The following is a 26,920-nucleotide window of genomic DNA, read 5'->3' as shown; positions in this document are numbered from 1 at the left end:
TTTGCTCAGCCCATGGTACTGCAGTGCCCCAGGCATGTCCCTGCCTGCCCAGGGCCATCCTGTGTGCCAGCAGGGGTATGGTGAGAGTGATTCAGGCCCCCAAAGAAACCCACACCCTGAGAGTAGGATGGGCTGTGCAAGCCTGACAGACTGGAGCCAGCCCATCTTGCCATGATGATGTTGTCAGATTGCTGTGGCAGCCTGTCCACTCTCCACAGAATAGTCCTGTCTGCTCCTTCTCCTTGGCCCTCAGCCTCCCCCACTGTAGACCCCAGCAGAGCAGTGGATGCTCTGCTTTCTGCTGCAGGGAGGCAGCTATCCCCAGGACTGGAGCCAGCCATGCCTAAGTACTCAAGGCTTGGCATGCTTTTCCTGCTGTAGTGCTGAATCGTGGGGTGGCACCCCATGGCTCCTGCTGTATGTGGTGTTTGTGACATACCAGCAGTACCAGGGTTACTGATTGCTGAATACGTCAGCTCCATGAAGTAATAAGGAACTGGTGGCTTGTTGTCTGTTTATTCAGTGGAAATGGGAGGGGATGATAATGCCCATTGCAACACGTGTTCTAGTGAGATGCTCAGGAGCTATTTCTGGAACTGTCAGAGGGGCAACTTAATTGCCACCTTAAGCTTTGTTCACCTGTCCTCCCACAGAGTTGGGACCCACAGGTCAACCCTGCCTCTCCAATGGCAGGAAAAGTGAGCTAGCTCTAGATTACCCACTGCCAGTCCTGCCAGATTCCATAACTGTCTAATTGTCTCCCCTTTCCTTGCCCGGTACAAAATCTGGGTAGCAGATTTTGGTAGAGGGGAGGGCTAAATGAGAAAGATACCACTGTATGTAAAGGTCTTTGACACATCAGCTGAATGTCTATGCTAAACCTTCATCTTTCAAAGAAACCAATCCCAGAACAAAAAGAGAAGGAAGCTGAGGCTATGGGTGAATGGTACACAGCTTCGGAGATTTCATGCCATTAGACCTTCAAATAGAGCCAGATCACCCGAGCTGCTTAAGAAAAAACATTGACAAGTAATAAGCAGGGTGGTGTGTGAAGATCTGTTGGACCAGGAGGCCTTTATAGCATGTTGGTGCATTGTTATGCCATCTTGAACCTACTACAATTTTCAAGTACCAGCTGCTTCCTTCAACTCTTCTCCGTGTACCTTAGGTTCTGTGGCTTTAATACCTATTACTAATAAACAGATCCTGGTTTTAGAGAAAGCTGATCCTTTGAGATCACTCTTCTTTCAGGAACCCCTTTACTTGTGGAGTCCCCTTAGAGATGTCTGTTAACATGCAAATATTCTGCAATAATTAACACAATCCTGTTTCTTTTGACCCAGCAGCATTTGACTGGGAAGACTGAGAGAGCCAGAGACATAGGCATATATATACCTCATAAATATCAGGATATTTAGATTTCTCAAGGCCACATCCTCCATTGTCATCTTTTGTAAACATATCACTGCCTTTTGACCACACCTAGGTTTTCCCTGATGCAATAGCAAACTAGCACTAAACCGCAAATGTGCTGGTATCATTTTTCAGGTATTATACTCACAGATGCTTTGCGTCATAGTGTGGGCGTAGGTTAGTGACAGTCATACAAACTAGCCTAAGTTGGAGTTTGGAGGTACTCTGTGCCAAAGAAAATCCCTTCAGCGTGGAGAGCAAGGAAGAAGTCAAGACATCTCTTCCACAAGAGGATCTGAAGCTGCTCTTCTCAGACAAGATCTGAAGAGCTTTAGTAGACCTGCCCCAGTGCCCTTATAACTGACTGTGGGAAAATAAGGGAAGATTGGCAAGGAGGATCGTAAATACACTCAATTGTCTTGCAGGTGAAGTGTAGAAAAACATATATATTATACTAATTGTTGTTTAGTCTTGTATGTTTGATTAGTGGTACATTTGTCTTCAGATAACATAGGCCTGTGCTATACATAGAGCCACCCCACTGAACATGCTTGACATTTCTGCTTTGCTGCAGTAAAGATCAAATCTCAGTTGTAAACTATGCCTGTAATAATCCCTGATATACATGTGAAAACAGCAGCTTTGGTGATCCTTGAGCATCGACCAGACTCCACAGTGCTGGCATCCCTGTTTGTGTGCCTCTGCCTGGGTCCTGCTTTGAGGATCCCCTGGTTGGTGAGGTAATGGTACTTATTTTTTTACCTTTTTTTCTTTTTACTTTTTTTTTTTTTACTTTACTTGGTGTTTAATCTGTGTTTTTGTGTTTGTTCCTGCATCCTGCCTGTGCTGGCTCACACACCGATCGACAGCCATCCTCCCTGTCTTAGCTGAGGAGCAACAGTGGTATAACCTGGCACAGGCTTGCATCGTGCATCTGCTCTTTTCTGTGCTGTCTGGGCCGGCCATGATTTTAGGACCATTTTTAGGATTTGGGTGATTTACCTCAGTTATGGAGACTTAGGCAAGGAGGCAACCTCATGCCTAGTGCTCTCTTTGGGAAAGGAAGGAACTTGTCAACTTGAAGTGCCATCAGCATCCAAAGGGCCTGGTAGTAGGTTCACCCCCGACAGGGAAACCAGCACTGCAGGCAAGCTGGGACAAATTGCACCTGCCAGCAGTGAGTCCATCAGTTCCCCCAGGTGCTTTAGGAACCTCAGTGTAGCCTGGCTTCCAGCTCTGACCTTGCCTACTCCATCTTCCAGTAACCCTGACTGCCTTCAGCAGGTCTGTAGACCAGAGGGGTCCCTGAGGGTCTTCCTTCCTTGGGACTATGGCCTTTGGCTGCAAGAGCCTGTCTACACTAGCCTGCTCTCTACCATCACGTAGCCATGCTGTACACCTGCAGTGGGAAGATGTGGTTTTCACTGATTTGGACCCAGGATGGTTGCAAGGAAGCAGTCTGGCGGATGATGGTGGAGGCCCTGGTGAACCATAGCCCAGCCTTTCCGGGAGCTCAGGTAAGGCTTGAGCATTTCATGGCAATGGAACCCCAAGGGAAGGTGTCTGTGAAAAACTTTGTGTCTGAGGCCTAGCACATAACCATGTTCTCCCAGGGTGTGCTGCTCTGTCAGAGGCCAAAGGAGCTGATCTTTGGCTGATATTATTATTTGACTTGCCATTACCCACCAGAGGCATATATAGGTTTCCACAAGCATGAGAAGTGGCCAGGAAGAGACCATGGATGTAAGAGGAGGTGGCAGCAATGGGCTGGGAGACAGTACTTGCTTGACATGACTGGGAGGGATTTTGTAAACCAGAGTGTGAGAGGAGCTCTGCAGGAGAAGGAAGGCTTAACATGGTCAAAGTCACGCCATTGACAGGACAGCCACACAAGACACATCCTCAGCAGGGTTCCAGTAGCTACAAGGCACCTACCAAGCTAGCTAAGCTTAACAACTGGTCAGAACAAGGTTGAGGTTGTATGTTCTACACTAGCCTTCAACCTCAGTCCCCAGCACTGGAAGAGCCTTCCAAGGGGCAGAAGCACTGGGATCTTCCTCATAGTTTGGCTGTCTGGCATGGGCTCTTACAGTGCTGGGAGCCCAGATCTATACCAGCTCTTTGCTTTGTCATATATTATCTTTGTTTTTCTTATTTGTCTTGGGTCAGTGTTCCCTGAAGCTTTGCCAAAGCAAAGAGGTGTTGTCAATAAGTCTGAATGACTTATTTCCTGGATACCTGACAGAAGTAGTTGGTGCTAGCACAGGATATTCTGCACTCCAGTGCATTGCATGGGCTAGGCATGTTTCAGGTCTGCTTGTTGCTATTGTTTCTCTCAACTCTAAACTAGCTGCTCTGCTCCAGCTTCAGTTCCTGTGCTGATTTCTGGCTTTAGACTACCTATGTACATAAAGAAGGCAGAAGCTGACCAGTGAAATTAATTCAAAAATTGAATAAATACCTTTTTTCTTACTATTTTTCCCGTTACTGTAATGTGTTGGTAAAGTATTATGTGACCTTCTTTCTCTCATGTGTTCTCATTTTCCTGTTCCTCCACAACTTGATATTGGAGTGCTGTACTACAATGGAGACAATAAATGATACTGCAACTGTTTGAGGATGAGAGAAGGACAAGGTCAGCCACTATCCTTGCTCTTGCCTAACATGACTTTGGGTTCTTATGTGCCAGTTCATACAAGTCTATTGATCTCAAACTGCTTCTAAATAAAAATATAACTTTAAAACTTACCTCAAACACAAGAAAAAAGCCACAGGCACACCAGCCTGTCCTTGAAGAGAAGGCACCATATAGGACTTCATATCAGTTATTTTTCCTTGTTCTGAAAGGCATACAGAGCAACATCTGCTCTGGCTCAGGAAGAACTTGCTCCAACTGGAATTTAGCATAGGCATTGCACCTCTGCTCCTATGCATTCTGGAGCTTCCCTCACTGCTGCATTCTTTCCATCCTCTATGAATGATGATTTCTAAAGCAACCAGGGTGACTGTATACAGCACCCCTACCAAAAAAGGCTCTTTTCTGAAAGCAGAGTTCCTTTCTGTTGCCTTCATCCCAATGAAAGTAATGAGCAATCGACATGGAGACTTTTTTTTAATTTTTGTAGATTACTGTCAAGTTTCTTTACTGCAAGGAGCAGGGTTTTTCCTGTGTATTTCAAAACACAATATAGCGCTACTCAAATCCACTGATCAGCACAGGAGACTGTGCATAGCCCTCATGTGAGCAGCAACATTGCAGCTTTGTATCACACTCAGTGTTGTAGAGCCACACATTTTCATTTTCTTCAGCTTCAGAAGTATAAGCTAGAAAACAACTGAAATCCTTCTGCTTTGAAAGGGTAACATTTGCCAATGCATAGTCACAGCATTGACTCTTACAGCAGATCCCCAGCATCATACCTTTGATATGCAGAAAATATGAACTATCCCATCACACACACATGAAAGCGATAGAGACTTTGACAGCATGATTGCCATGAGCTGCTTTAGATATCAGCCTGGTATGAGTTGTGTTCTTCAGGGCATATAAGTGCATATATTAAAAAACTTGTATAGCTTGAAGACTGCAAATAGGGAGAAATTACTCATTGTCTCTCTTGATTTAAAAAATTGTCATTATACCAAATACAGTTTTTATATGTAGGTTCACAATAGAGGAAAGTAGTTCTCACAACATGCAGCTAAACATACCCATATTGCCAGGAAATACTGTTGATGCCAAAAGTATCTAAGTTCAAAACAAGACTGGGAAAGTGAACAGAAAAACATCTAGGTGCTATAAAATACAACGACAAGCTTGATCTGATTTTAGACAGCTTCTGTGTCTACATCACTGTCCACTCTTGTCACAGCCAACAGAAAGAAACAGGAGCTTCCAGGGCATCACTCTCTAGCTTATTTTGGACATCTGCATTCAGAGAGGTGAATTATGTACTCCAGATCCCTGGCTTCAGGGAGGAAATGTTTTTCTTTTCCTCTTCCTTAGGCATCTCCTCTAGATAATGGCAGAAGACAGGGCATGGGTTTAGTCAAACCTTACAGCTGATCAGGTTTCACTGCCATAGGTGTACCTGGTTCTCTCATCAGCTGTCAAAAACATGTTCTCAGGTAGGGAGGCATCTCCAGTGTAAGCACTTTTACTGGTGTTAAACTCTAGTCTACACCATTGGCATTATTCCTCAGCCTACTTCTATTGCTGCTGCACTGGGTCAGGTGTGATCTGTTTATGCAGGCTTGGGAGCAGAGTACATCTCGCTTACTTCTTCAGGGTGTAAGAAATACAAAGTGTGATTGCATGGGCAGTTCACAGAGCTCACTAGTCTCTGAGTCCACAAAGGGAGGGTAGAAAATAGAAATGTGTCATTCCCTGGACCTACTACAATAGGCCTGTGTCTTTCCTGTGCTGAGGACCCTAGAGCTGGATGTGGTATTCCAGGTGGGGCCTCACCAGAACAGAGTAGAGGGGAAGAAACTCCTCCTTCGTCCTGCTGCCCACACTGCTGGTGATGCATAGCCCAGGACATGACTGGTTTCTGGGCTGTCAGCACACATGGTTGGCTCATGTGAAGCTTCTTGTCCACCAACACCCCCAAGTTGTTCTTTTTAGGACTGATATCAGTCCATTCTCCACATGGCCTGTATGTGTGCTTGGGATTACTCTGACCCCATATGCTTCTGCTTTGCATCATAAAGCTTTTGAGTGAGATGTATGGGAAGCATGATGTTTGTTTTCAGGAGCCAGAGGTTTCCTCCTTCAAGTGTCACTCAGGAAATACAGTGTGCCAGACCAGTTTGTCCTCTCAAATCTCAAATCCAAGAAAGAGCATATTCTCATCCTGTGCAATTACTCATACCACAGAGGATGCCCTGAAGAAAGCTCAGACAAATAACTGGAACGTGGTGTCTATACAAGTAGAAAAAATCTGCTCAACCCTTTGACAAGATGACTGTGCAATAGTATTCAGTGCTGTCAAAAAGACATATTGATGCCAAGGGATCAGTATATCTTGGGCAAACTACATACAACTGGAACTGAAGTTTTGATTCATCTCTGTTTATGTAAATGTTGGCCAGGGGGGAATAATCCTTCAGGAAGGGCCACTCAGGTAGTGTGGTCTTTACAAAGGCCTAATGGCATACAAGGAAATCCTGTGTGTCAGTGCAGGGCATGGGAACACATAGCAGAAATCCAGGTTGCACTGAACATTGTGTGGCCCTCCACAGGGCCCTACCTGGACCACTGCCAACTTCTCACCTTGTTTCCCAGCCCAGGGTTACCAGGGCTTGACCATCTGTGTTTGCAAAGCAACAAGTGAAAGGGAACATGACCTGCCCCATTCAGATTGTCCCTCCTGCTGGAAGCACCAGCCTTGCCCAGATTTTTTCTTTTGCTGTCCCCTATACTCCACTTGCCCTGAGAGCAGTAGTGAGGTCCTTGGGAACACAAAGAGGACACCATTAAGAGGTCTATATCTGTCCAGACTGTGTGACAGAATCTATGAGATCCAGAATAGGAATGACCCAGAGCAACTGTCTCTGTGTGGAAGTATTTCTCTTGAGCCCGGTGCTGCCCTGTTTCACTACCTTACCTGGCACAGTCCCATTGCAGCTCCAGCACCCCGGTGAATCATTAACAGGCCAAGTCCAGCTGCTCCTTTCATAGCTTGTCTTTTCACACAGTTTTCTTTCCCAGCCCCAAATGTTTAATTCAAGCAAGGTACAGACAAAGAGGTAAAAAGATTTTATGTGAAACGGCATCTGCTGACATGGCAAGCAGCCACAGCAATAGTAGGAAAGTATGTACTATCTGCACTCATGGTAGACAAGCTGGTCCTCCTTGCAACTTGCTTGTCCTTTGCTCTGACACTCTACAGACATCCCTGCTCCTGCTTTTACAGGCAGCAGTCTCTTTTGGGGCCTGCAATAGGAGTTAAAAAGTATCTCTGTCTCCTTCATGAACTCTCTGGCCCTACTCCTTTACTAGCAGCACCTAGTCATTCACACCCCTGCAAGAAACTGCCATTTCCGTACTTTTTGCTTAGTGCAGGGTGGAGTTTCCTATTTCCAGGCTGGTCAAAGTAGGCGGGCAGTATAGAGCAGTCAGTCTTAGAGCTGGGATGTGCACAAAGAGGACAGGAAGGGGCAGGCACAGGTGTAAGTAGGAGTTAAGTACATGTGTACGTGAGACCCCAGCATGAAGGCAGAGTGCCTGTACATGAATGCACAGTTGTTCGTGTGACTGCCTGGAGGCGTAGGTACCACAGCAGTGAACGTGTGTGAGGGCAACTTTGCTTGAATCGGGTCTGCTGGTGCTTCAAGAGGACTTGTTAAGGTGAGATTTTCAACCATTTCTTGCTATCTAGCATGGATGCTCTTGATGCTAGCAAATTGTGACAATTTTCTGCAGACAGAAGCTGTGGGTCTGGCTTAGAGGGTAGTTCCTGCTTCTCCAGTCTTCTCAGTGCCCCTGCTCAGCTTTCCCACTAGTGACAGTCATGCCAGCTGCTCGCCTCTGAATGGGAAGATGACTTCTAATTCTGCAGAAACTGACCAGGCCAAATTGAAGCAGCATTTGAAAAAACTATGAACAACCATCGGTGCCATCAAAGACCAGTGACTGGAGCTTCTCTGGTGCCAGATCCTCTTTGTTATACTGCTGCCATTACAGCAATGGGGAACCTATACCTGCTTGGAGAACTTCCTCAGACTGGGAGCACACTCAACATTAGTTTGCATAGCACAAGGTGGTTTTGGGCTGTAACTGTCTCACACCTGTCAGAGACATGCTGACATTCAATAAACCTGTAATCTGGGGATATGGCGCCCAATGCTGAGTATGTTTCATGTGTTTCATGGGTACATTTCCCTTGGGCTGCTTACTGCTTTCTGTAACGCTTTCTCTTTGCCAGGATCAAGCTTTTCCAAGGTTCCTGTGTGCTCCTGGAAAAGACTAAGACTGCTTTTTTTTTTTTTTTTTTTTTTTTTAAACAAGCTTCTCAGGCAGTATTTTCATACCTTTGCTGTGGGAGACGCTAACATGTTGACACTGGATTGTTGTATTTTTGGGTAGCTTCTACATTGCATCCTTTGTGCCCTGAGATTCTTCCAGTTCTTTCTTCTGTCAGCCAATCTTGGCTCATCCCTGTTAGCACACAGTAAGAGTGTGCTTTTCTAGTTCTGCAGCTGAGATTGTCTCAATCACTTTGGGCTGATCTTTACTTGGCAGCACTGTGAGGCCTTAATTTTTTCACTTTTGCAACATGAAATTAACTCAAACACTGGTGACTCCAGACATTTGCTGTAGAGAAAATGTGGTTAAGCTTGAGACCTTAGTTTAGAAATGTCCCAGTTCCCATGACTGAGAAATACTGTGGTGAAAAATAAGGTTATATAATTAGTATTTCTGTCATATTAGGGAATGTATGATAGTATAGTATGATGCTGCTCTTTCATTCCTCTTCATCAGGCACACAATTCACTTCAGTCCTTCTACTCTGTGGAACAGACTTGTGATGGCAAGTCACTCTGTGAAATGTCTAAAGCACCTTGATTTGATCCGAGATAAAAGTATACTCTTGTTTCCTAAAAAAAAAATTGATTCCATTCTCATACTCAGGCAATTCACATGTAGATTTCCAAAGAAACAACTATTTCTGTGGTTTTAAATCTACCTGGGTATCTACCTTTATGCCATTGTTCATGTCTGCTCAACAGAGTTTTTCTTAATTAATAGCTTCTGGCTATATTCCAGGAACTTTGTCAGGAGTTAGAATAACAATATTAATGGTGCCAGATGGAAGTGACATTATCAAAGTTCATTTGGAAGCCAGGACTTTTGGTAAACACTGCTTGTATTCATTTGGAAGGAAGAAGCTGATATATCACTTATTTTTACAAGAGTCTTTGCAGCTCTTCCTAGGTTTGGTCCAAATAGCAACCTGGATCAGCTCTTTGTCAGATCTGAACACTACAGACCAGTTGTGTAACCAAAAAAGGGCTTCTTGTCCAGGAGACGAGAATGATGTGGTCCCTCACTAAATGCACAGCCCCATCCTTGCAAGACATTACTAAAGTAAAATTCATATTGTGGTAGCACCTATTGGCAACAATCAGACTTGCCTATTGTTCCTTATTCTGAGAAATTATAATTGCTGCCTTATAAACCCTAACCTCAGCACAAGTGCACAGCAGGTAACTTAGATAAACAAGCCAATTTATGCGTATATTTTGGAGGCACAGATTAGTACTGTTCCTCGTTGGTTAGCAGCAATGACTGTATGAATTATCAGAAGAGGCACCCCCACGGAAATTAGTCTAAAAGCTCTGCTGCAGAGGAAAATTGTGGCAGAGCATAAGGAGGAGTTAGGGAAGCTTTGGGAACATTCATAATTACTATGGACCCAGATGACGTGGCAAGCATGTAGCAGGGAAGCAGTGTCTGCTTTGCAGCTGGTTGAGTCAGTTTATACCTCTGCTGCTTGAGTAGGGGGGCTGCTGCTCTGCGTGGGCATAGCTGCTTGAGTCTTGTGCAATTGTGGACTGCACAAAAGCAGTGTACAAAGCTGTAAGGGCCTGGGCTCAGATGCTGCTCTGTCTGGGATTAATGTTTTGCACTAGAGGCCCTGCTCTGTCTGGTCTTGCTGTGCATTTCCCTGGAAAGACTGTCCATGGCTAGGAACCAGAAAAGTTTTTTCAATTTTAGTTCACCTTGGAAAACATAAAGTACCTGCACTAGCAAGAGAGATCTGTCTCTATTGTGGCACAGCTAAACGGCCAACCTGGCAGATGGGGAGCACTCCCTACTGCCTGGGATTCAGCGCTGCCCAAGGAGCCTGTTCCTAGGGGTGACCCATGCTGCAGACACCTAACCTGTATTTGAAGCACAGTCAGGCACTGCTGGGGGACAGAAGAAGAGCACACAAGACAGGAATAATTGGTAAAGTGTGCTTTAATGTACTTTAAAAAAAAAATTAATTAAATATTTCTGCCTCAGATCCCATCTTCAGTAGTGTACTTCCTGCAGATTCCTGTGCCAGCTGGTATTCAGGCTATGAATTCTCCCTGTGGCATTTTCATGCCATATCCCCAGTGGCATGAAAATTATTAGACATTTTCCAATAATTCAGCCATCCTCCACAGGAAGAAAAGCAGTTTGATAAGCAGTTTGATATATGAAACAAGGAGCCAGCTTTGGGCAGACCTTTGAGTTCAACTAGCACATTCTACATTCTACATTATCTTCTCATAAAAGACCTACAGAATGAGTGGGGTTAGAGGAAAGGATAGCAGGTGACAGTCTTTAAGAAGGAGTTAGGCTAAGAAGGGGGCTAGTAGGGCAGGTAAGCAGTTAAGCCTGCCTACAGAAAGATGAGTCTTTCTAGCAGAATTGCCTACAAAGTTCAGTCTGTGGAGGAGATATTGTTGTTCTTGCATTTATTACAGTGCTAAGCTTCTTCCTTTGGTATGTGAAGTTTTGCCTGTGTTGACAATAAATATTTCCTGAAATTTCAAAAGGCGCATAATCAAAGGAAACCTACATTGTATGTTTTCAGCAGCATTTTGGCATTAAAATAATTGTAAATATTGGTCAGAGTAGGTGTTTAAAAGTAAAATGTGGAACTGTTAAATTCTCCACAGAAAGTGAGGTTTTGCATCTTTACATCTGTCTTTTTTTTTTTTAATAAAAATTGCCAGTATCCTTTGCAGGGATTATGTGCATGAAGTACATATTTGTATGTACCAATTTACTTCAGTGCACTCAACTAGCTCTTAAATGTTGATAAAAATGCAAACAAGCTTTTCAGTATCTTCTAAGACTGTATTAGAATGGGTTACTGAGAAACAGTGGTTTTGCTGCAGAAAACCTTCAGCCCTGCAGTACTCATGTCCTTTGCAAAGACCCCTTGTGCAGTGGTTGCCACAGTGTCACTAGTAATGTGGCAGCTTTCCAAAATCCTGTGCCTGCAGAGATGCACAGGAGTCTGATGCACCACATCCTGCCTTTTTCATCATCTTGTGATGCTGAACTTCCTCTGTCTCTGCAGGTCCCTTGCAATCATGGTGAAGTCTAGAAGAGTGCAGGTGCTCCTGATTCTGGTAGTTCTGTCCTTCCTTCTGATCCACTTCCTACCCTGCAACTACCATGCCCACATGGAAGAAAAACCTTCTCCTGTCCACATCCTCATTCTCTCCTCCTGGCGGTCAGGATCCTCCTTCACTGGACAAATCTTCAGCCAGCACCCCAGTGTCTTCTACCTCATGGAGCCTGCATGGCATGTGTGGGTTACAATGTACCAGAACAGTGCCAATGTCTTACACATGGCAGTGCGGGACTTAGTCAGGTCGGTCTTTCTGTGTGACATGTCTGTGTTTGATGCTTACATGTCTAGCCAGAAGAAAAAGTCTGATTTATTTCAGTGGGAGACAAGCAGAGCCTTGTGCTCCCCACCTGCCTGTGACTCATTCAGTCGCAGTGACATAATCACTGCAGGCAACTGCAAAACAATCTGTGGCAAGTACCCATTCAGCAAGGTGGAGGAAGCTTGTAAAACCTATAGCCATGTTGCCATCAAGGAAGTTCGGTTCTTTGACCTGAAAGTTCTCTATCCGCTTCTCACTGATCCATCCCTGAACCTCAAAATCATTCACTTGGTACGTGATCCTCGGGCTGTGTTCAGGTCCCGAGAGAATACAATGGCAGACCTGAAACGTGACAGTAACATTGTTGTGGGGTCTCAGAAGACAAAGGGAGAAATGGGACCCTACAACACAATGCAAGTAATCTGCAAAAGCCATGTTGAGATATACAAGGCAGGAAGACAGGCTGCTCCAAGCTTCCTGAAAGACCGGTATCTGCTGGTTCGCTATGAAGACATTGTCAGAGACCCGCTAGCAAGGGCTGCTCAGATGTACAGGTTTGCAGAACTCTATTTCACACCAGAGCTTCAGAAGTGGGTGCACAACATCACCCATGGGAAGGGTCACGGAGCACAGGCCTTTGATATTGGGTCAAGAGATGCACTGAGAGTATCCCAGGCCTGGAGAAAGACACTTCCTTTCCAGAAAATAGAAAAAGTGCAAAATGTGTGCAAAGATGCAATGGATTTGCTGGGCTACCGCCTTGTTCAATCTGAAGAAGAGCAGAAAAATATGTCTCTGGATCTTTTGTTTGCCCAGAACTCCTCTGAGTATCAAATTCTGAAGGCAGAAAAGCTGGTCTCTATACCTACTCTCTGAAGGCTGCAGAGTGCTGAACTGTTCACTAGAGCAAAAGAGGATAGAGGTGCAGGCATAGAAGTGTAGGAATGTGTGCATGGATGTGCATGGATTCAAGGACAAGTGGTACAAGAACCCTGACTACATTCAGGAGAGCTCTCAGCAGCACAGGGTCACTCTCTAAGACCCCTGGAGATTCAACCACAATGTAGGCCAAAGTAATGCAAGTTTGTTTTCCAAATTAATTATGTTTAGGTTGGAGCATACAGAATGTCAAACGAGTAGGACCAGATAGCAGAAGCTCAAACCCCCTCCACAGACCACAGCTGAAGACTAGGGAAACCACATGGAGCAACTGTGCTGCAAAGGAAGAGGAAATATAAAAGGAAGCTGAATAAAGAAACCTATACTTGACATGCTGCCACGCAGGATATGTAGTGCCAGAAAAGACGTGAAGACAACCAGACATTTGGTTTCTGGAAGGATGTTGGGAATTGGGTTGTTTTTTTTGAATGGTTGAGTTTTCAAGACCAGTTTTCCTTTTGCTCCATTTGTGTGCCTGAGTATCCACCCTTGGTGGCAAAAGTAGGGAAATGTTTGTGTTCACGTAGTGTATAATGGGAAAATGGAATAAACCAGCTATTGCTGAAAATAGTAACTCCTGAGTTTTCACATGGGAAACCATTTCTGGGATTATGTGAATCCATTTATTTTTTAGCTGAAATTATTCTGTCTTTTAGCTTTCAAACCCAAGAACAGTTGTTTTCCTGGGAATTCCCACAGTCCACACGGGTGACAGAAGAATTTGTGCTAAGGTTGAGATCCTAAAGACAAGGTACAGATACAGATTTCATTGGCATAAGTACCGAAACTGAGAAGATAGGTTAGCAGGAGCGGATTGAAGAAACCAAGAGAAGATCAGGAAGTTGTCCCATTGAAATATTTGGTGAGAGTATTTCTTGTCTTGGAGCACAAAAGAATGTTTAATGGACTATGCTATTCTCCACTGCCTCCATTGGAAACGCTGTTCTCCCACCTCCAATGAAATATATCTGGTTCAAACATGAACAGAATTGTTTTCACCTGGTTTTAAGTGTTCTAGAAGACAAGGAGAAAAACTTGTTACCAGATCTGGGGAGGAGTGAAGTGCCTGCAGATACCTATTACTGAACATCCTCTCTCATGTGTAAATTGCAGTCTAACACATGTCTACAGAACACAAGCTACCTTAGCAATATGGGTATCTGTATTTCTAGAGCTAAACCCCTAATTCCTGAAAAGGGCAGGATACCGTATTATGGAAATAATAGTGTTATTACTAGGGATCTTGTTGAAGGACAAAATCCACGCTGAGCAGGCAGCACTGGAATCATGGTAGTAAGTTCTCTGAAAGCAAGGTAGCTTTCAGCATTTACACTGTGTTTATGCAAATTTAGGGCAGGCAAGCTGACATAGAGAAGTGGGAGTTATACTGCACCAGAGAAGCACAGACTCACTGTTTTTCTTTATAGTCTTTAAAACAGACCTTTACATATTCAGCTAAAAGCAGATAAAAGCTCATTCTCACTGAAGTCATAGTAGAGAGCTTCCTACTTTAAGTGCCAAGAAGCCAGATTCTGAGCAAAAATAGATTCTTTCCAGTACACTGCTAATTATCCCTACATTAACCAATGTCAGCTTGAGCAGCTTAAGTTTATTATGAATACTTGTTTCCAGTGGACACAATCGTGTGTCTCAAGTGTTTACCTGAATAAAAACCTTCAGTGTTTCCAGTCAGTAAAAAAATTACATGAAAGTAACTTATGATGCATTTCCCTAATGTATTGTTTTGAAAATTACTTTCACTTCTGCTTCCTAAGCTTAATCAGAGAAAATGCAGAGAAAACGATTGTTGATTTCAGTGTATCTTTATTACAGTCCTTTAGGTATGCTTCCTCAATACAACAATTTGTAAGATTTTCTTTTTTTCTGGAAACAGCAAAGTCTGTTGCCAGTCTGGTCACATGAAAATTTAAAGCTGTCTTAATGCGAGCAAAGATAACTTAAAATACTTTCTGAAGGAGGAAAAAGAAAACAAAACCCCCCCAAAATCTCAAGATGCTGATGATGACATGTAAAAACTATGACTACATCCCTTGGCATATGCAATAAAGATCACAGAAGTCTGTTTAGAAAGAAACATTAAGTTTACATGGTACAAGTTTAGAAGAGTAAACTGTATTTATACCAATGAAATGTAAGTCTCCAGTCAAAAGGACATTTAAAAGCTAAATCTGTGGTATTCCTGTCTGTTGCTCTTCAAACTGGTGCATAACATCAGTTTTTCATTGGTAACTCTAGTTATGAAAGCACAGAAATTAATTGATTTTGATGAATGCTGGGTAACTCTAAAAGGAAGCAAACAGGAAATACCCAAATTCCAGATAATAGTTTGCCGACCCAGAATTTCTAGCTGTAGAACTGCCTTTAACTCAAAGTTCTTGTATGTTGCCACTTTGCTCACTTTTCTAGGTATACGAATATTGCTCCAGGCAATAACAGATAGAAACTTCTTTGAGCTACAAAAAGAACCTTCCTCATCTTTTGTGATAGTACAGGAACCTGAGATAATTATGAAAACCAAACTCTCTCCAGCATGTTGAAAGGAGCGTAACTGCGTTGTAGGTAAAAAAGCACAGAAAACAAGGATTTTTATCATGGGAAAAGACAGAATCAGAAGTAGGACCATATGATACAGCGTCATTTTTGAGTCCTCCAGGTTTTAATCTAGTAAAAGAGACCTAGACCTAAGTGCATGCACAACTAAGCGTACCTGCGGAGTTCATAACAGATGAAAGAGGGCAACACTGAGTAAACTGTAGTCTTTGTGTCTTAATTCATACACCTACTGAGTGCACCAAGCACACATGGGAAGCATTAGAACATCCCCAGCATTAGAAAATGTGTCCATACGGCTCTGTGAAGGCAAAAACACTCTGTGTGGTCTCAGAAGTTTGCATTGCACCTTAGACTAATTGGCCCAATAAGACAAACTCATTCTTAAAATAAAGTGCCACATAGAATTATAAAAAGATAGAGTAAGTCTGACCGTTTTATATTGCAGCTATTTAATATGTTCTACCTCTCACTTTGAATTCTAGAGCAGTTTTGTTAAACAGGACCATTGCAATACTATGGTGCTGCCAAGATGTGCACACAGCTCAAGCTAGAATGGGAGTTTTCAGCTGCAAGAGGTTACAGGTCTCCTGTTCATGAACTTGGTCCACGATGCTGGTCATCAGCAAAACTTGCATTTCAAACCAAGCTGGTAACATTTCTACTTTAAAAAAAAAAAAAAAAAAAAATTATTTGCTATGTTGTCTTGTACTCATTAAGTGCTTGTCTGGGCTCCAAACAAATCTCAAATAACTGTTCAAGGTCTGAATAGCATGACTATGCCAAATAATTCTCACTTTTCTAGTCCAGTGAAACACTACATAGTGCTGTTTTAGCATTTATTTGGTTACATCCTTGAATAATCAGTAAGTGTTGCAGTGGCTTCCTGAAACAGCAGTCTGGTTATATAGTTTTTTATTTTCAGTATAATTTTAATTTGGCTTAACCTCAGCCATTTCCCAATTCACCCTAATTTTCTGAATACCACAGTGCAATATGCTAAAAACCCAAACTGTTAACTCTTTAGAGAGGTAAAAAAAACCCAAACAACAAAAAAACCAAATGAACAAACAAACAAAAAAACCCACAAAAAAAACCCCATAATAAACTTCACCTTTACCAGCCCATTTTATTTCACCAAAAGAATGAATTCCAGATTTTTAGGACTCACTTCAAATAATATTAAATAAGTGACCAATTTCAGGCTAAAGGTACTGAGTTTTTCAGATTATGACTGTATCCTAGCAACGGCATTCTCTCTCAACCACAACTTAGGTAATAGATACAAAACCTCTGATCATTCTCTCTTAACTTTCATTTCCTACTTGAACTATTATTCATAGCCCTGAAAGCTAGTGTACTTTTCCCAACTAGAATATATGGCCTGGTACAAGCGTTACTTTGTTTGGATTAAAGCACCTGCATTTCTTAGATCTGTAGAGATGCAAAATAGGTCTTTTAATGCAAAAAAATTCTTTAAAGCATTTCTGAACTTCAGAACTTTGTCCTCATTAACTCTTTCTAAACACTATCCGCTTTGCTACATTTTCAGCTCCAAATCTGGCTATCAATTTATTTCTGACATGTTCATCATCCTTTTGCAACTCTAAATCATCCTCTCTGCTCCATACAGGGTACCCATCCAAGCGCTGCCCTGTCTGCAGAAAGTATGAAGTAGCCTCCACATCACCGCTGTTTTTCAGAAAGGCCTGTGTAACAGTTAACAGGTCCACAGCAAACTTCTCCATGAAGTTCTCCATAGTTTTTATGACCTGTCCCACCACAGTGCTTTTTGCCTTTGGTCTTTCTTGCCTTTGTAACTGAATGTCAGGGAAAGCAGAGTCCTCTGGCCCAGTTTTCAGATCAGATGCTGTTTCTTCTGGGAACCTTCCCACTCCATCTTGTGTAGAAAGTTGTGCAACATCCGAGGAGTCACTTTCTGACTAAGAGTAAGAGAAGTAGAATCACTAATTAGACACGGTAGTTTCTGGCAAATCTTTTAGCACTGCAACCAAATACCTTTTACTCTGACTCTATAGTATATTAAAACCTCAGAAATTACTAGGCACAGTAAAAGTTAGTGACTGAAGCAAAGCCCTATCTGTTAATGAGGCTGCACATGATCACAGGAATGTGTGAACTATAAGGAAGAATTGGAACAAACTAAGCATAAAAGGCAAAAGTGTTGATGCAACTGCAGAAAGGTCTTTTATGTGAGGTGAAAGGCTGACTTCCATTTGCCAATACAGCTTTAAACGTGACAATCCCCATCGCATAAACCTCCTCCTGTTAACTTAAGCAGGGAATCAAGAAAAAAGGCACCAGCGAGGCACCATTTATTGCAAACCACGTAGGCGGCAGCTCACAGGAACCTTTAGTTTTGCCACAGAAGGGATATCGCGGTGCAAACTCATTTCACGCGAGTTTTTATCGTGCCATCTGTGACACCGAGGAAGGCCCGCCCCGAGCACTGCGCGCAGTGGCGGCTACTGCTCCCCAGGCTGGCCCCGGTCGCTCACCTCCGTGCTTTCGAACTCCCGACTAGCTGCCGCGAACAGACCCCTGATCTGCGTGGGATCCTCCGTCTGCGGCGGCTCTGCGGAAACACGCGGGCATCGTCTGCCGGGCTTCAGCAGGGCCCGGACCCACGCTCGCCGCCGCCACCAGGCCCCCTCGCAACCCTGCCCCGCCGCTGTGGCCCCCACTCACCCCAGAGCCGCGGCCGCAGGTGCCGCAGGTAGCGGTCACGCATGGCCTGCCAGCTGTGCCGTGTAAGGCCGCTCCGCTCCAGCTCTATCCACAGCGCACGGCCGCTGACCCGCACCGTGCCCTGGCCGCGCACCGCCTGGAGCAGCGCCGCATCCTCCGCCTCCGTGAAGGCCAGGCGGCCGCGGGCGGCCAGCAGGAAGGGCTCCAGCGGCAGCCGCTGGTTGCGCTCCACGCACTCCGTCACGTACTCGGTCGAGACGGCCCCGTCGGGAGCCACCTCGCCGGGCTGCGCCAGGAGCACGGCTCCCGGCTCCTGCACCCGGCACAGCCGTCCCCCGCCCGCCAGCACTAGGGGTGCCAGGCGCAGCTTGGCTAAGCCGGGCCGCAGATAGAACCGCATAGGACGCCCGTCATCCCACAGGAACAGTGATCGGGACCGCGCTGCCCCAGCCTGGCCGCCCGCCATCGCCGCCCCAGCTCCGCCCACCGCCACCACCGTGTGCGCAGGCGTGCAAGAGTGGAAGGGAGGTGGCAGCGCGGAGATGGCGGCGGCGGCGAGCGAGTGCAACGCGGCGGAGATTGAGTCGCACCTCAGCAAAAAGTGAGGGCGGGCGGGTGGTCAGGTGGGGCCGGGCCGGGGAGGTGAAGTGTATCCAGCCGGCCTGGTGCGTGTCTTCGTCAAGGCGCCCGTCGGAGCGCCATGCTGAGCCCCGGCGCTGCGCGGCTCCGCAGCTGGGTCTTGAGGGCCGCGCCCGCGCTCCGATGGCAGCAGGCACTTCATGACCAAAGCAGGTCGGTGCTTTGCGTCTGGCTTGGCCCGCTTCTTTCCTTATGGAGTCGTGGAAGGCGGGGTCAGGAGTGCGGCGGGAGCCTGAGGGCCATGGGGAATAGGCTGGACCGCGAAAGTGGCTTCGGGAGCCCTACGGTACTTCAGAGGGAGTTTGCCTTCTTTCATTTACACTCTGCATAGGGCTGATAGGCTCTTAAATGGAGTGCGCCAAGCCCTTGAGCACGTAGGCACGCGTCCTCGAGGTCTGTCTAAACTGTTTAATTCCGCTTTCACTTTTGACGGATGTTTGTATTGTTGGGGACGAACTGAAGGAGTTTAAAGTAGAAAGTGATTAAACCTGTTGAAGAATTATTTTGGGAAAACTAAGAAAAGTGACAGGGTTATTTGTTCAGCTAGATTTTGGCAGAATCCTGCCAATCGTTTCCCTGTAGAAGTATTAGAGTACTTCCTGCATCCAGTTTCCTTCTCTTTTGCAGTGAGCTGAAGAGACGTTTAAAGGCAGAGAGAAAAACAGCTGAGAAAGAGGCAAAGCAGAAAGAGCAAAGTGAAAAGCATTCAAATAAGCCTTCCTTGACTTCTGAGGATAATGTCGGTACTGATGAGGAGAGCTTGGATCCAAATGTGAGCATCTGGTCCCATGCCATATTAGATGTTCTGTTAATAAATCTTACTGACTTGCATTTGATTTTTTTTTGATTCATGGGTAATTAAATGGCTAAAAGGGGAGAGATGTATATTCCTACATTAGGGCAGCTGCATTTTAATTCACAGCCTATAACATATTTTTGGATTCTAATAAAATAATTTGATTTTGTTTGTTTTTGGTGACAGCAATACTACAAGATCCGTAGCCATGCAGTCCAACAGCTTAAGGGCTCCAATGAAGATCCCTATCCCCACAAGTTCCATGTTGACTTGTCTCTCTCAGATTTCATAGACAAGTACAGTCACCTGCAGCCAGGAGATCACCTGACAAACATTGCAGTGAGAGTGGCAGGTAAAAGTTTATCTGGGATACAGAAAAATGTAAAGTTGTACCTGCTTTTATTGATGGATTGATCTCTTACTCACGAAGCCTCGTAGCACTGTTAAACTGTTCAGGACATATCCTTCAGACTGAGTGGACCTGTGCAACATCTCTTGCAACTATAAGATCAGGTTGTAACGGGTTCTGGGACCCAAAGGTTTTACAGTCTTTTTTGCGCTAGTTTTCATTTTTAGACTTAACTGGTACTCCTTCACAGTTAGCTCGTTTAGAGCTGATGATTCTAAGTGATAGTACTGTGGCTTTTGCCCCTGTATCCTTTCTGCTAGGGACTTTTTTCCTGATGTCTAGCATACTTTGATATTCAGGTCGAATCCACGCAAAACGTGCTGCTGGAGGGAAACTGATTTTTTACGATCTTCGTGGTGAAGGAGTCAAGTTGCAGGTCATGGCAAATTCCAGGTAAGTAGAGGTATTCCGAACAGCATTGTAAACTGCACTGCATTCTGGGGTCTAGATATCTGTATTTGAGTATTTTATTCCATCTGTGATTTGGCTTAGGCAGCCAAATAATATTTTGCTTCAGATGTTGTGGTTGACTTCCTGTTAAAATAACTTTATATATATATATATATATATATATATATTTTTTTTTTTTTATTTTTTTTTTTTAAATGGATTTTGTCTTGTGAGACACTTGAGGACTGTTTGGAATATTGAATTTTAAACAAACATGCTTACATCTGTTTTGCAATTTCAGCCTCTACAAATCCGAAGAAGAATATTTCCATGTTAACAGCAAGCTGCGTCGTGGGGACATTATTGGTGTAGAGGGGAATCCTGGGAAAACAAGGAAAGGGGAACTGAGCATTATTCCTTATGAAATCACTCTCTTGTCTCCATGCCTGCACATGTTGCCTCATCTTCATTTTGGCCTCAAAGATAAGGTATTTGTCATTCCTGTCAGTCTTGGAGGCAGTTTGACAGATCACAGAATGGTTTGGGTTGGAAGGGACCTTCAAGGTAATTTGGTTCCAACACCCCTGCCATGGGCAGGACTGCCACAGATAGATCTGAATGGATGACGTTTGTTACCTGCTGATATTATCAGTCAGCAAAGGAATAGTAGTTTTGTTTTGGTATTTTTTCCTTTGGCATGACATTTTATCTAGCTTGTTCTAAAGATACACATTCTTTTCAGGAAACCAGATATCGTCAGAGATACTTGGATTTAATTCTTAACGATTATGTGAGGCAGAAATTTATAACCCGTGCAAAGATCATCACTTACCTTCGTAGCTTTCTAGATGAGTTGGGCTTTCTTGAGGTAAGGCATCAGTGTATGCTTCTCTCTGCATACTGAATGTGTTTACAACTTCTTAGCTTCAAGGATGCTTCATATTCAGGCTTATGTACAAAGTACTTACAGAACTGACAATAATTGCCTCAGCATGGTGTATTTTATCAGCTTAATGTAATGGGAGCAATTCCTTTCATCTCTTGTAAAGTTAAGATTATTCATCAGTTGGTGAGGTTATGGCTTGGGAACATTTTATTAAGGTAATACTCCAAACTACTACTGTCCTTTCCATATTTTGGTAAATTAGGGTGAAAATAACATTTTTGAAATGCTGTTTTGCCTCTGGAGATAAAAGCCAGTTCTACATCCTGTAGGCAAAATTTGATTGTGTTGACTTAGGTGCAGGAAACTGCACTTAGCCTTGTTTCATTTAATCTTCTGCAGTGTAGGAGGGATTTTGTGATAATGCCACAGCACTGTTCCTGGCTTGGATAACATGAACCCAGCAGGTTCACATTTGTAATAAATATGAATGACTCTTCAGAGCAGTAGATGAATTCAGTAATTTGTTATTTTTGACTGCATGAAAAAAGTGCAGTTTTGTTCAGTGCACTTTAGTTCAGAATTGTTTTCATTTACTGAAATGCCAAACAATAAGTGAAATACAGATTTGTCACCAAAACCAGCTGTTTTGGTTTGTTTGTTTGTTTGATCTATGCATTTCTGGTTTGGAACCAGATTTCATGAAAACAGGGATTTTTTTGTTGTTGTTGTTACAGGTTGAAACTCCTATGATGAATGTAATTCCCGGTGGAGCTGTGGCAAAACCATTTATCACATACCACAATGAACTGGATATGAATTTATATATGAGAATTGCTCCAGAACTTTACCACAAGGTAAAATCCAAGCCCCTCATGGCTAAGCCTATATTCTTCAAACTGTATTAAAGAAAGCAAATGGAGCTAAAATGAGGATTATTTTTAAAGGAAGGTGAACTTGTCTCATGAATGAGATTTGTAAGGTTGCAGTGCAGTTGCATGTGTTTGGGCTCTTTTAGGTTCTTTTGAGAAAGTGTATTTACCAGAATTTAATTTTGTTTAGATGTTGGTGGTCGGTGGTCTGGACAGAGTATATGAAATTGGGCGTCAGTTCCGGAATGAAGGAATTGATTTGACTCACAACCCTGAGTTCACAACTTGTGAATTTTATATGGCTTATGCAGACTACCATGACTTAATGGAAATTACAGAGAAGTTGCTTTCAGGTGAAGTATGCAATGTTATTAAAAAATTAGTAAGAATCTCTGGTAGAATTGCTTATTATGTAACATACTCTTTTTCTAAACCTCACCTTCCTCTTGTAGGGATGGTAAAACATATTACTGGGAGTTACAAGATCACTTACCATCCAGATGGTCAAGATGGACAGGCCTATGAGATAGATTTTACTCCTCCCTTCCGGCGAATTAGCATGGTGTATGATCTGGAAAAGGTCCTAGGAGTGAAGTTTCCATCAACTGAATGTTTTGAAACTGAAGGTTAGATGCTGAGTATGAATGTCCTATAATTCTTCCTTAACAGAAAGTGGACAAAAGGTTGCAAGTTCTCAGGCTACAATTTGTCAGCTGCTTTTTCTGAAGTAGTACTAACACATGTGATTCCTTTCCTCTGGTTTTGTTGGTTTACCTGAGCCCAGAAAGAAGTTTTCATTCCTTGCCATCTTTGGTAGGATCTGACTCTTGCCTCTTTCTTTGTTGAGTATATGTGAAAGGATATACTGAAGAGGCTAATGTCGGGAGGTTTTGATATCTTGAAGAGATGCAGCTTTTTGCTTCTTATTCTCTCTTGTGCAGTTGAGTTTCCATGCCTGTAATTGTAGCTTGGGTGTATGATTATTCAGGGCTTTCTTAAAAAAGTAATTATGTGCTGTTTTATTCTTGGAATCAAAAGACAAGGAAACGAGTTCATATAATTTATAGTGATTGTTTTTTCCCCCAGTTCTCTCCTCTCTCCCCCCCCCAGCCTCCAAATAATAATGTCCAGCAGTTATATGGTGTGTGCTTAACTGCTGTAAAATTTTTGAAGTATAAAATAATTACTATTTTACTGTAAACAAATAAAACCAAACACTATTTCTCTAGATTGACATTTAAGCTCATGTTTTCCCTGATGTCTGCCACTGAGATCTTACGAGTCACTCTAAGGGTCTAAGGGTTTGAAGGAGTTCAACTCTAAGGAGTTGAAGGATCTAGTAAGAGAAAAAAATGGTTGTTGGGATGGCTGTTCTAATTTTCATCTGCAATTTCAGAAACTCGTAGATTCTTTGATAACCTTTGTGTGGAGAGAAATGTTGAATGTCCACCTCCCAGGACAACAGCCAGACTTCTTGACAAAGTAAGTAAAGGTGATATTTTTCTAATCCTGATGTCTCTGAGGATCTCACTCTCTGTATCAAGAGAAATTTCTTAGAAGAAAAGGTTTAGCTGCACCAGGAAAAACATGCTGCAATGCACTTCAGCTATTGTTATATTACAGTGAGAAAACTTGCTGTGTCAAAACCTTCTTTCATGTCATCCACACCAAAATGTAGTTTACTTGTGTCTGCTTAAGTTGAGCACTAGGATATTGTAGTTGGATAACTGCTCTCTTGTGGTTAAAAGATTTGCTTTATCTTGGGTCAGTTTTGTCTGTGACGTGTGTTCATTTGTATGTAGCTGACCAAAAGGATAGGAGTACCATATAATTCTATCAGCTGTATTCCTTTGTACTCAAATATTGTCTGATAGCTGTTCTTTTAATATTTTTCCTATTGGCTCTTACTGTAATCTGCAAATTGAATTATTATACAGATTTTGCTGTGTCATTCTTCCTTACCTGACAAGGACACACTCTCTGTTGATGAATACATTACCATAACCAGAAATACTTTGGAAACTCTTCAGATTTTTGGTACCTTCTTCAGTAGCAAAAGAGAGGAAATTAGGGTGCTTGGTGAAGGCAGTGCTAGGAAAGTGCATAATTGTACACTACAGCATAATTGTTTCACTTTTGTTTTCCCAGTTAGTTGGTGAATTCCTGGAAGTCACCTGTATCAACCCTACGTTCATCTGTGATCACCCACAGGTCATGAGTCCGCTTGCCAAATGGTAAGAGTATGACACATGGTCAGTGTGTAACTCAAATCTTCTACTTTGTTTAAAAAAAAAAGAAAAAAGTTGCATATGTGAAAACAGAGATTTTGATGTTGTGTACTAGTTTGGGAATTCTACCATAAACAAGATAGACCTTGGTTCCTGAGCTGTGAAACCCATCCTCCAAGTGGAAGAGGTGTGTCGATGCTTAGTACTTTGAAATTTTGACAGCTGTTAGTGCTAAGTGTGAGCAATGCCCCAAGTAATGTATGTGCTGTTTGTTTCTGTAAGTGTGATTATTTTAAGGTATGTCTGTTTTGTCTACTTCACACAGGCATCGCTCTCTTCCGGGACTAACAGAACGCTTTGAACTCTTTGTAATGAAGAAAGAGGTGTGCAATGCGTACACAGAACTTAATGATCCTTTCCGACAGCGTCAGCTTTTTGAGGATCAGGCCAAGGTATGGTGTTTTGCTGACAGTGAATGTAATACAGGCATGTAAGCAAAGAGGATTTCCTATATCTGTCCCCATTCTGTCAATAGTACCCACTGCTGAAAAGACTTGTTACTACTTTGAATGAGTGTTTCTCACTCAAGTGAAAGCCTGTCATTAAAACTCAGTTCCTTTTATAGGAACCTTGCTCTTTAAGGTAAACAAGGTCAAACACTGCTGTTGATTAGGTTTTTTAGTGCAACTACGTTTTGGATTATTTTCCTTTTTATTCCACCCAAAGTACTAATCTGGAAAACCCAGATGTGCAAAAAGTTTTCTGTGTCTTGAAAGTTGTTTTTTTTTCCCCCAGTTAAGTATTTCTGTAGTCATACAACATTATACTTCTAGGTTCTTAAACAAATTTTCATGTCCGGTAAGAGTTTGAATGCTGTGTAAGAAATATCTTAATTTCCTGAACAGAGTACTAATATTTATGTTGACTCACAGGATAGAGGTGCACACTGGGAATTACTCACAGGTTTATAATACTAAATTTCTCTATGTAACTCTCTAAAAGGAGTGACTGAAACTCATTTTGTTATTAGTTTGGTATACAGATCCATGAATGCATGCTTGGGTACATGACTGAGGTCAAATAATGTGGTCTGCAGAAAGAGTTTCCGATCTTCATGTTCCGTCTAATGGTTTCACATTGCTTGAGAGGTTTAAACAATTGTCAAAGCCAGGAAAATAAATTTATGTTAAGTAACTAACTTGACAGTAAGTTTCAAAGTTTCAGTCAGAATGAATAATATTACAGATATTTTTAATTTTTCATCTGTCGTATATTTGCTTGCTGCAGTTCTCTCATGATTATAGACAGACTTTGTAGACATATGGTTATGTGTATTGAATGAAAACTAGCCTCAAAATTTAATGTTAAGGTGGAGACTGAGATGAAGGGTGACAGTTTGCGTTTCAGGATTTCAGGGAGAAAAGTTTTCCATAACAGTTTCTGCAAAGTCTTCCTTGAACCTGTGAGCAAAAATGTTTGCTGTTGTTTTGACACTTATTTTTTGGCTTTTTTAAAATATGAGATGGTCTGTGTTTTTTTTTTTTATTATGACTTTTGTCAGTTGGAGGCTGTCAGGGTCAGGGGCATGAGTTCCCATCTCACTGTAGGGTTTTTTTAGTCTTTCTACTTGAGAGGAAAAAACCTGTGAAGTAGCTACTCATGATTCAACCAGTTATGCTTCTTTGTTGTTTCTGCAAACATTGAAAGGGGAGTTGCTACCAATAAAGAACCTCATAAGCCTTTGAAAGCAATACGTTCTATTGTCATCTGCTGCCGTATGGCTCTGAAAGATGGCTTTTACTGAAGTAAAGAGCCTGGGCCTTGGCCAAGATAGGAAACTTACAGGTCAGAAAGTAATCAAGTCTAGAGCTATTTTGGGAGCACTTGTACAAAGGACCTCCAGAGTTCTCTATGTGCTGAGGTTTCTTCGTCTGTTACTCATTTGCACGGCTCTATTGGGCTTTGGTTTCATCCGTTATATGGCTGCTACAACTAGCAGTATTCCTCCTTTTGGGTAGGGGTTAGCAGGAGCAGTAGTGTGTAGCTCTGTACAACTCACGTTTTAGTATTGATTTCCTAATTTAGGCAAAAGCTGCAGGTGATGATGAAGCCATGTTTATTGATGAAAACTTCTGCACCGCACTGGAGTATGGTCTTCCTCCTACAGCTGGCTGGGGCATGGGAATTGACCGCTTGACCATGTTCCTTACAGATTCCAATAACATCAAGGTAAGCATAAGCAGTGGCAGTGCCTTTCTACTGCTGGGTTTGTCAGGGAACAGGGAATGGGCCATCTCTTCGACGAAAGCAGGGCTTGCCAATGCAGCTGTGTGAGATTCTTCAAGACGCAGAATCCCACCTGGGGAAAGCTCCTTGGCGCGCTTGCTCGGCTCTGAGGCCCGCGGCTGAGCAGCGGAGCCGGGGCTAGGGCAGCTCTCGCGAGACCTGTGCAGGGGATGTGGTGTTGCCGGTCGCGCGGCCGCTGACGCTATCGTTGCTTGCAGGAGGTGCTGCTCTTCCCCGCCATGAAACCGGAGGACAACAAGAAGGAGGCGCAGCCCGCCGAGGGCACCTCTGTGTGAGGCTCCAGACCGCCGCGGGCACCTCCGCGTGAAGCCCGAGCGCGGCGAGGGCACCTCCGCTTGAGCTTCGGAGTGGCGCTTACCTTCAATAAAGGCAGCTTTCCCTGCA

The 26,920-nt window shown here is 43.3% G+C and overlaps 3 protein-coding genes across 5 annotated transcripts; 2 read left to right on the top strand and 1 right to left on the bottom strand.

Annotated features, from left to right (window-relative positions):
- Window positions 1–102: 102 nt before the first annotated feature.
- On the top strand, window positions 103–14,455 carry LOC102114568 (carbohydrate sulfotransferase 4). 2 transcript variants are annotated; one of them, XM_014260551.2, is made up of 2 exons: window positions 103–2,930; window positions 11,478–14,455. In XM_014260551.2, the coding sequence occupies exon 2, from the start codon at window positions 11,491–11,493 to the stop codon at window positions 12,667–12,669; it is 1,179 nt and encodes a 392-aa protein (XP_014116026.1). In that variant the 5' UTR covers window positions 103–2,930; window positions 11,478–11,490; the 3' UTR covers window positions 12,670–14,455. The 2 variants fall into 2 exon arrangements, with proteins under 2 accessions (XP_014116026.1, XP_005532012.1); XM_005531955.3 differs by lacking the exon at window positions 103–2,930 and adding an exon at window positions 5,699–7,765 and having other exon boundaries at window positions 11,478–14,436.
- Window positions 14,456–14,539: 84 nt separating this feature from the next.
- Window positions 14,540–18,478, bottom strand: TERF2IP (TERF2 interacting protein). Its single transcript, XM_005531956.3, has 3 exons — window positions 18,013–18,478; window positions 17,823–17,899; window positions 14,540–17,246 (listed from the first exon to the last, which is right to left on the bottom strand). Exons 1-3 carry the CDS (start codon window positions 18,476–18,478, stop codon window positions 16,815–16,817), a joined length of 975 nt encoding a protein of 324 aa, XP_005532013.1. The 3' UTR covers window positions 14,540–16,814.
- A 13-nt stretch (window positions 18,479–18,491) lies between these two features.
- On the top strand, window positions 18,492–26,920 carry KARS1 (lysyl-tRNA synthetase 1). 2 transcript variants are annotated; one of them, XM_005531918.2, is made up of 14 exons: window positions 18,492–18,613; window positions 19,279–19,423; window positions 19,634–19,799; window positions 20,156–20,249; window positions 20,548–20,734; window positions 20,989–21,114; window positions 21,867–21,986; window positions 22,192–22,354; window positions 22,454–22,627; window positions 23,398–23,483; window positions 24,150–24,235; window positions 24,555–24,681; window positions 26,315–26,458; window positions 26,734–26,920. In XM_005531918.2, the coding sequence occupies exons 1-14, from the start codon at window positions 18,555–18,557 to the stop codon at window positions 26,809–26,811; spliced, it is 1,755 nt and encodes a 584-aa protein (XP_005531975.1). In that variant the 5' UTR covers window positions 18,492–18,554; the 3' UTR covers window positions 26,812–26,920. The 2 variants fall into 2 exon arrangements, with proteins under 2 accessions (XP_005531975.1, XP_014116022.1); XM_014260547.2 differs by lacking the exon at window positions 18,492–18,613 and adding an exon at window positions 18,640–18,804.

This window comes from Pseudopodoces humilis, chromosome 14 (assembly GCF_049639895.1).
Source record: "Pseudopodoces humilis isolate 2021_Gansu_Grassland_sample_001 chromosome 14, ASM4963989v1, whole genome shotgun sequence".
NCBI lineage: Eukaryota > Metazoa > Chordata > Aves > Passeriformes > Paridae > Pseudopodoces > Pseudopodoces humilis.
This window is presented reverse-complemented; position numbering and strand designations above follow the sequence as displayed.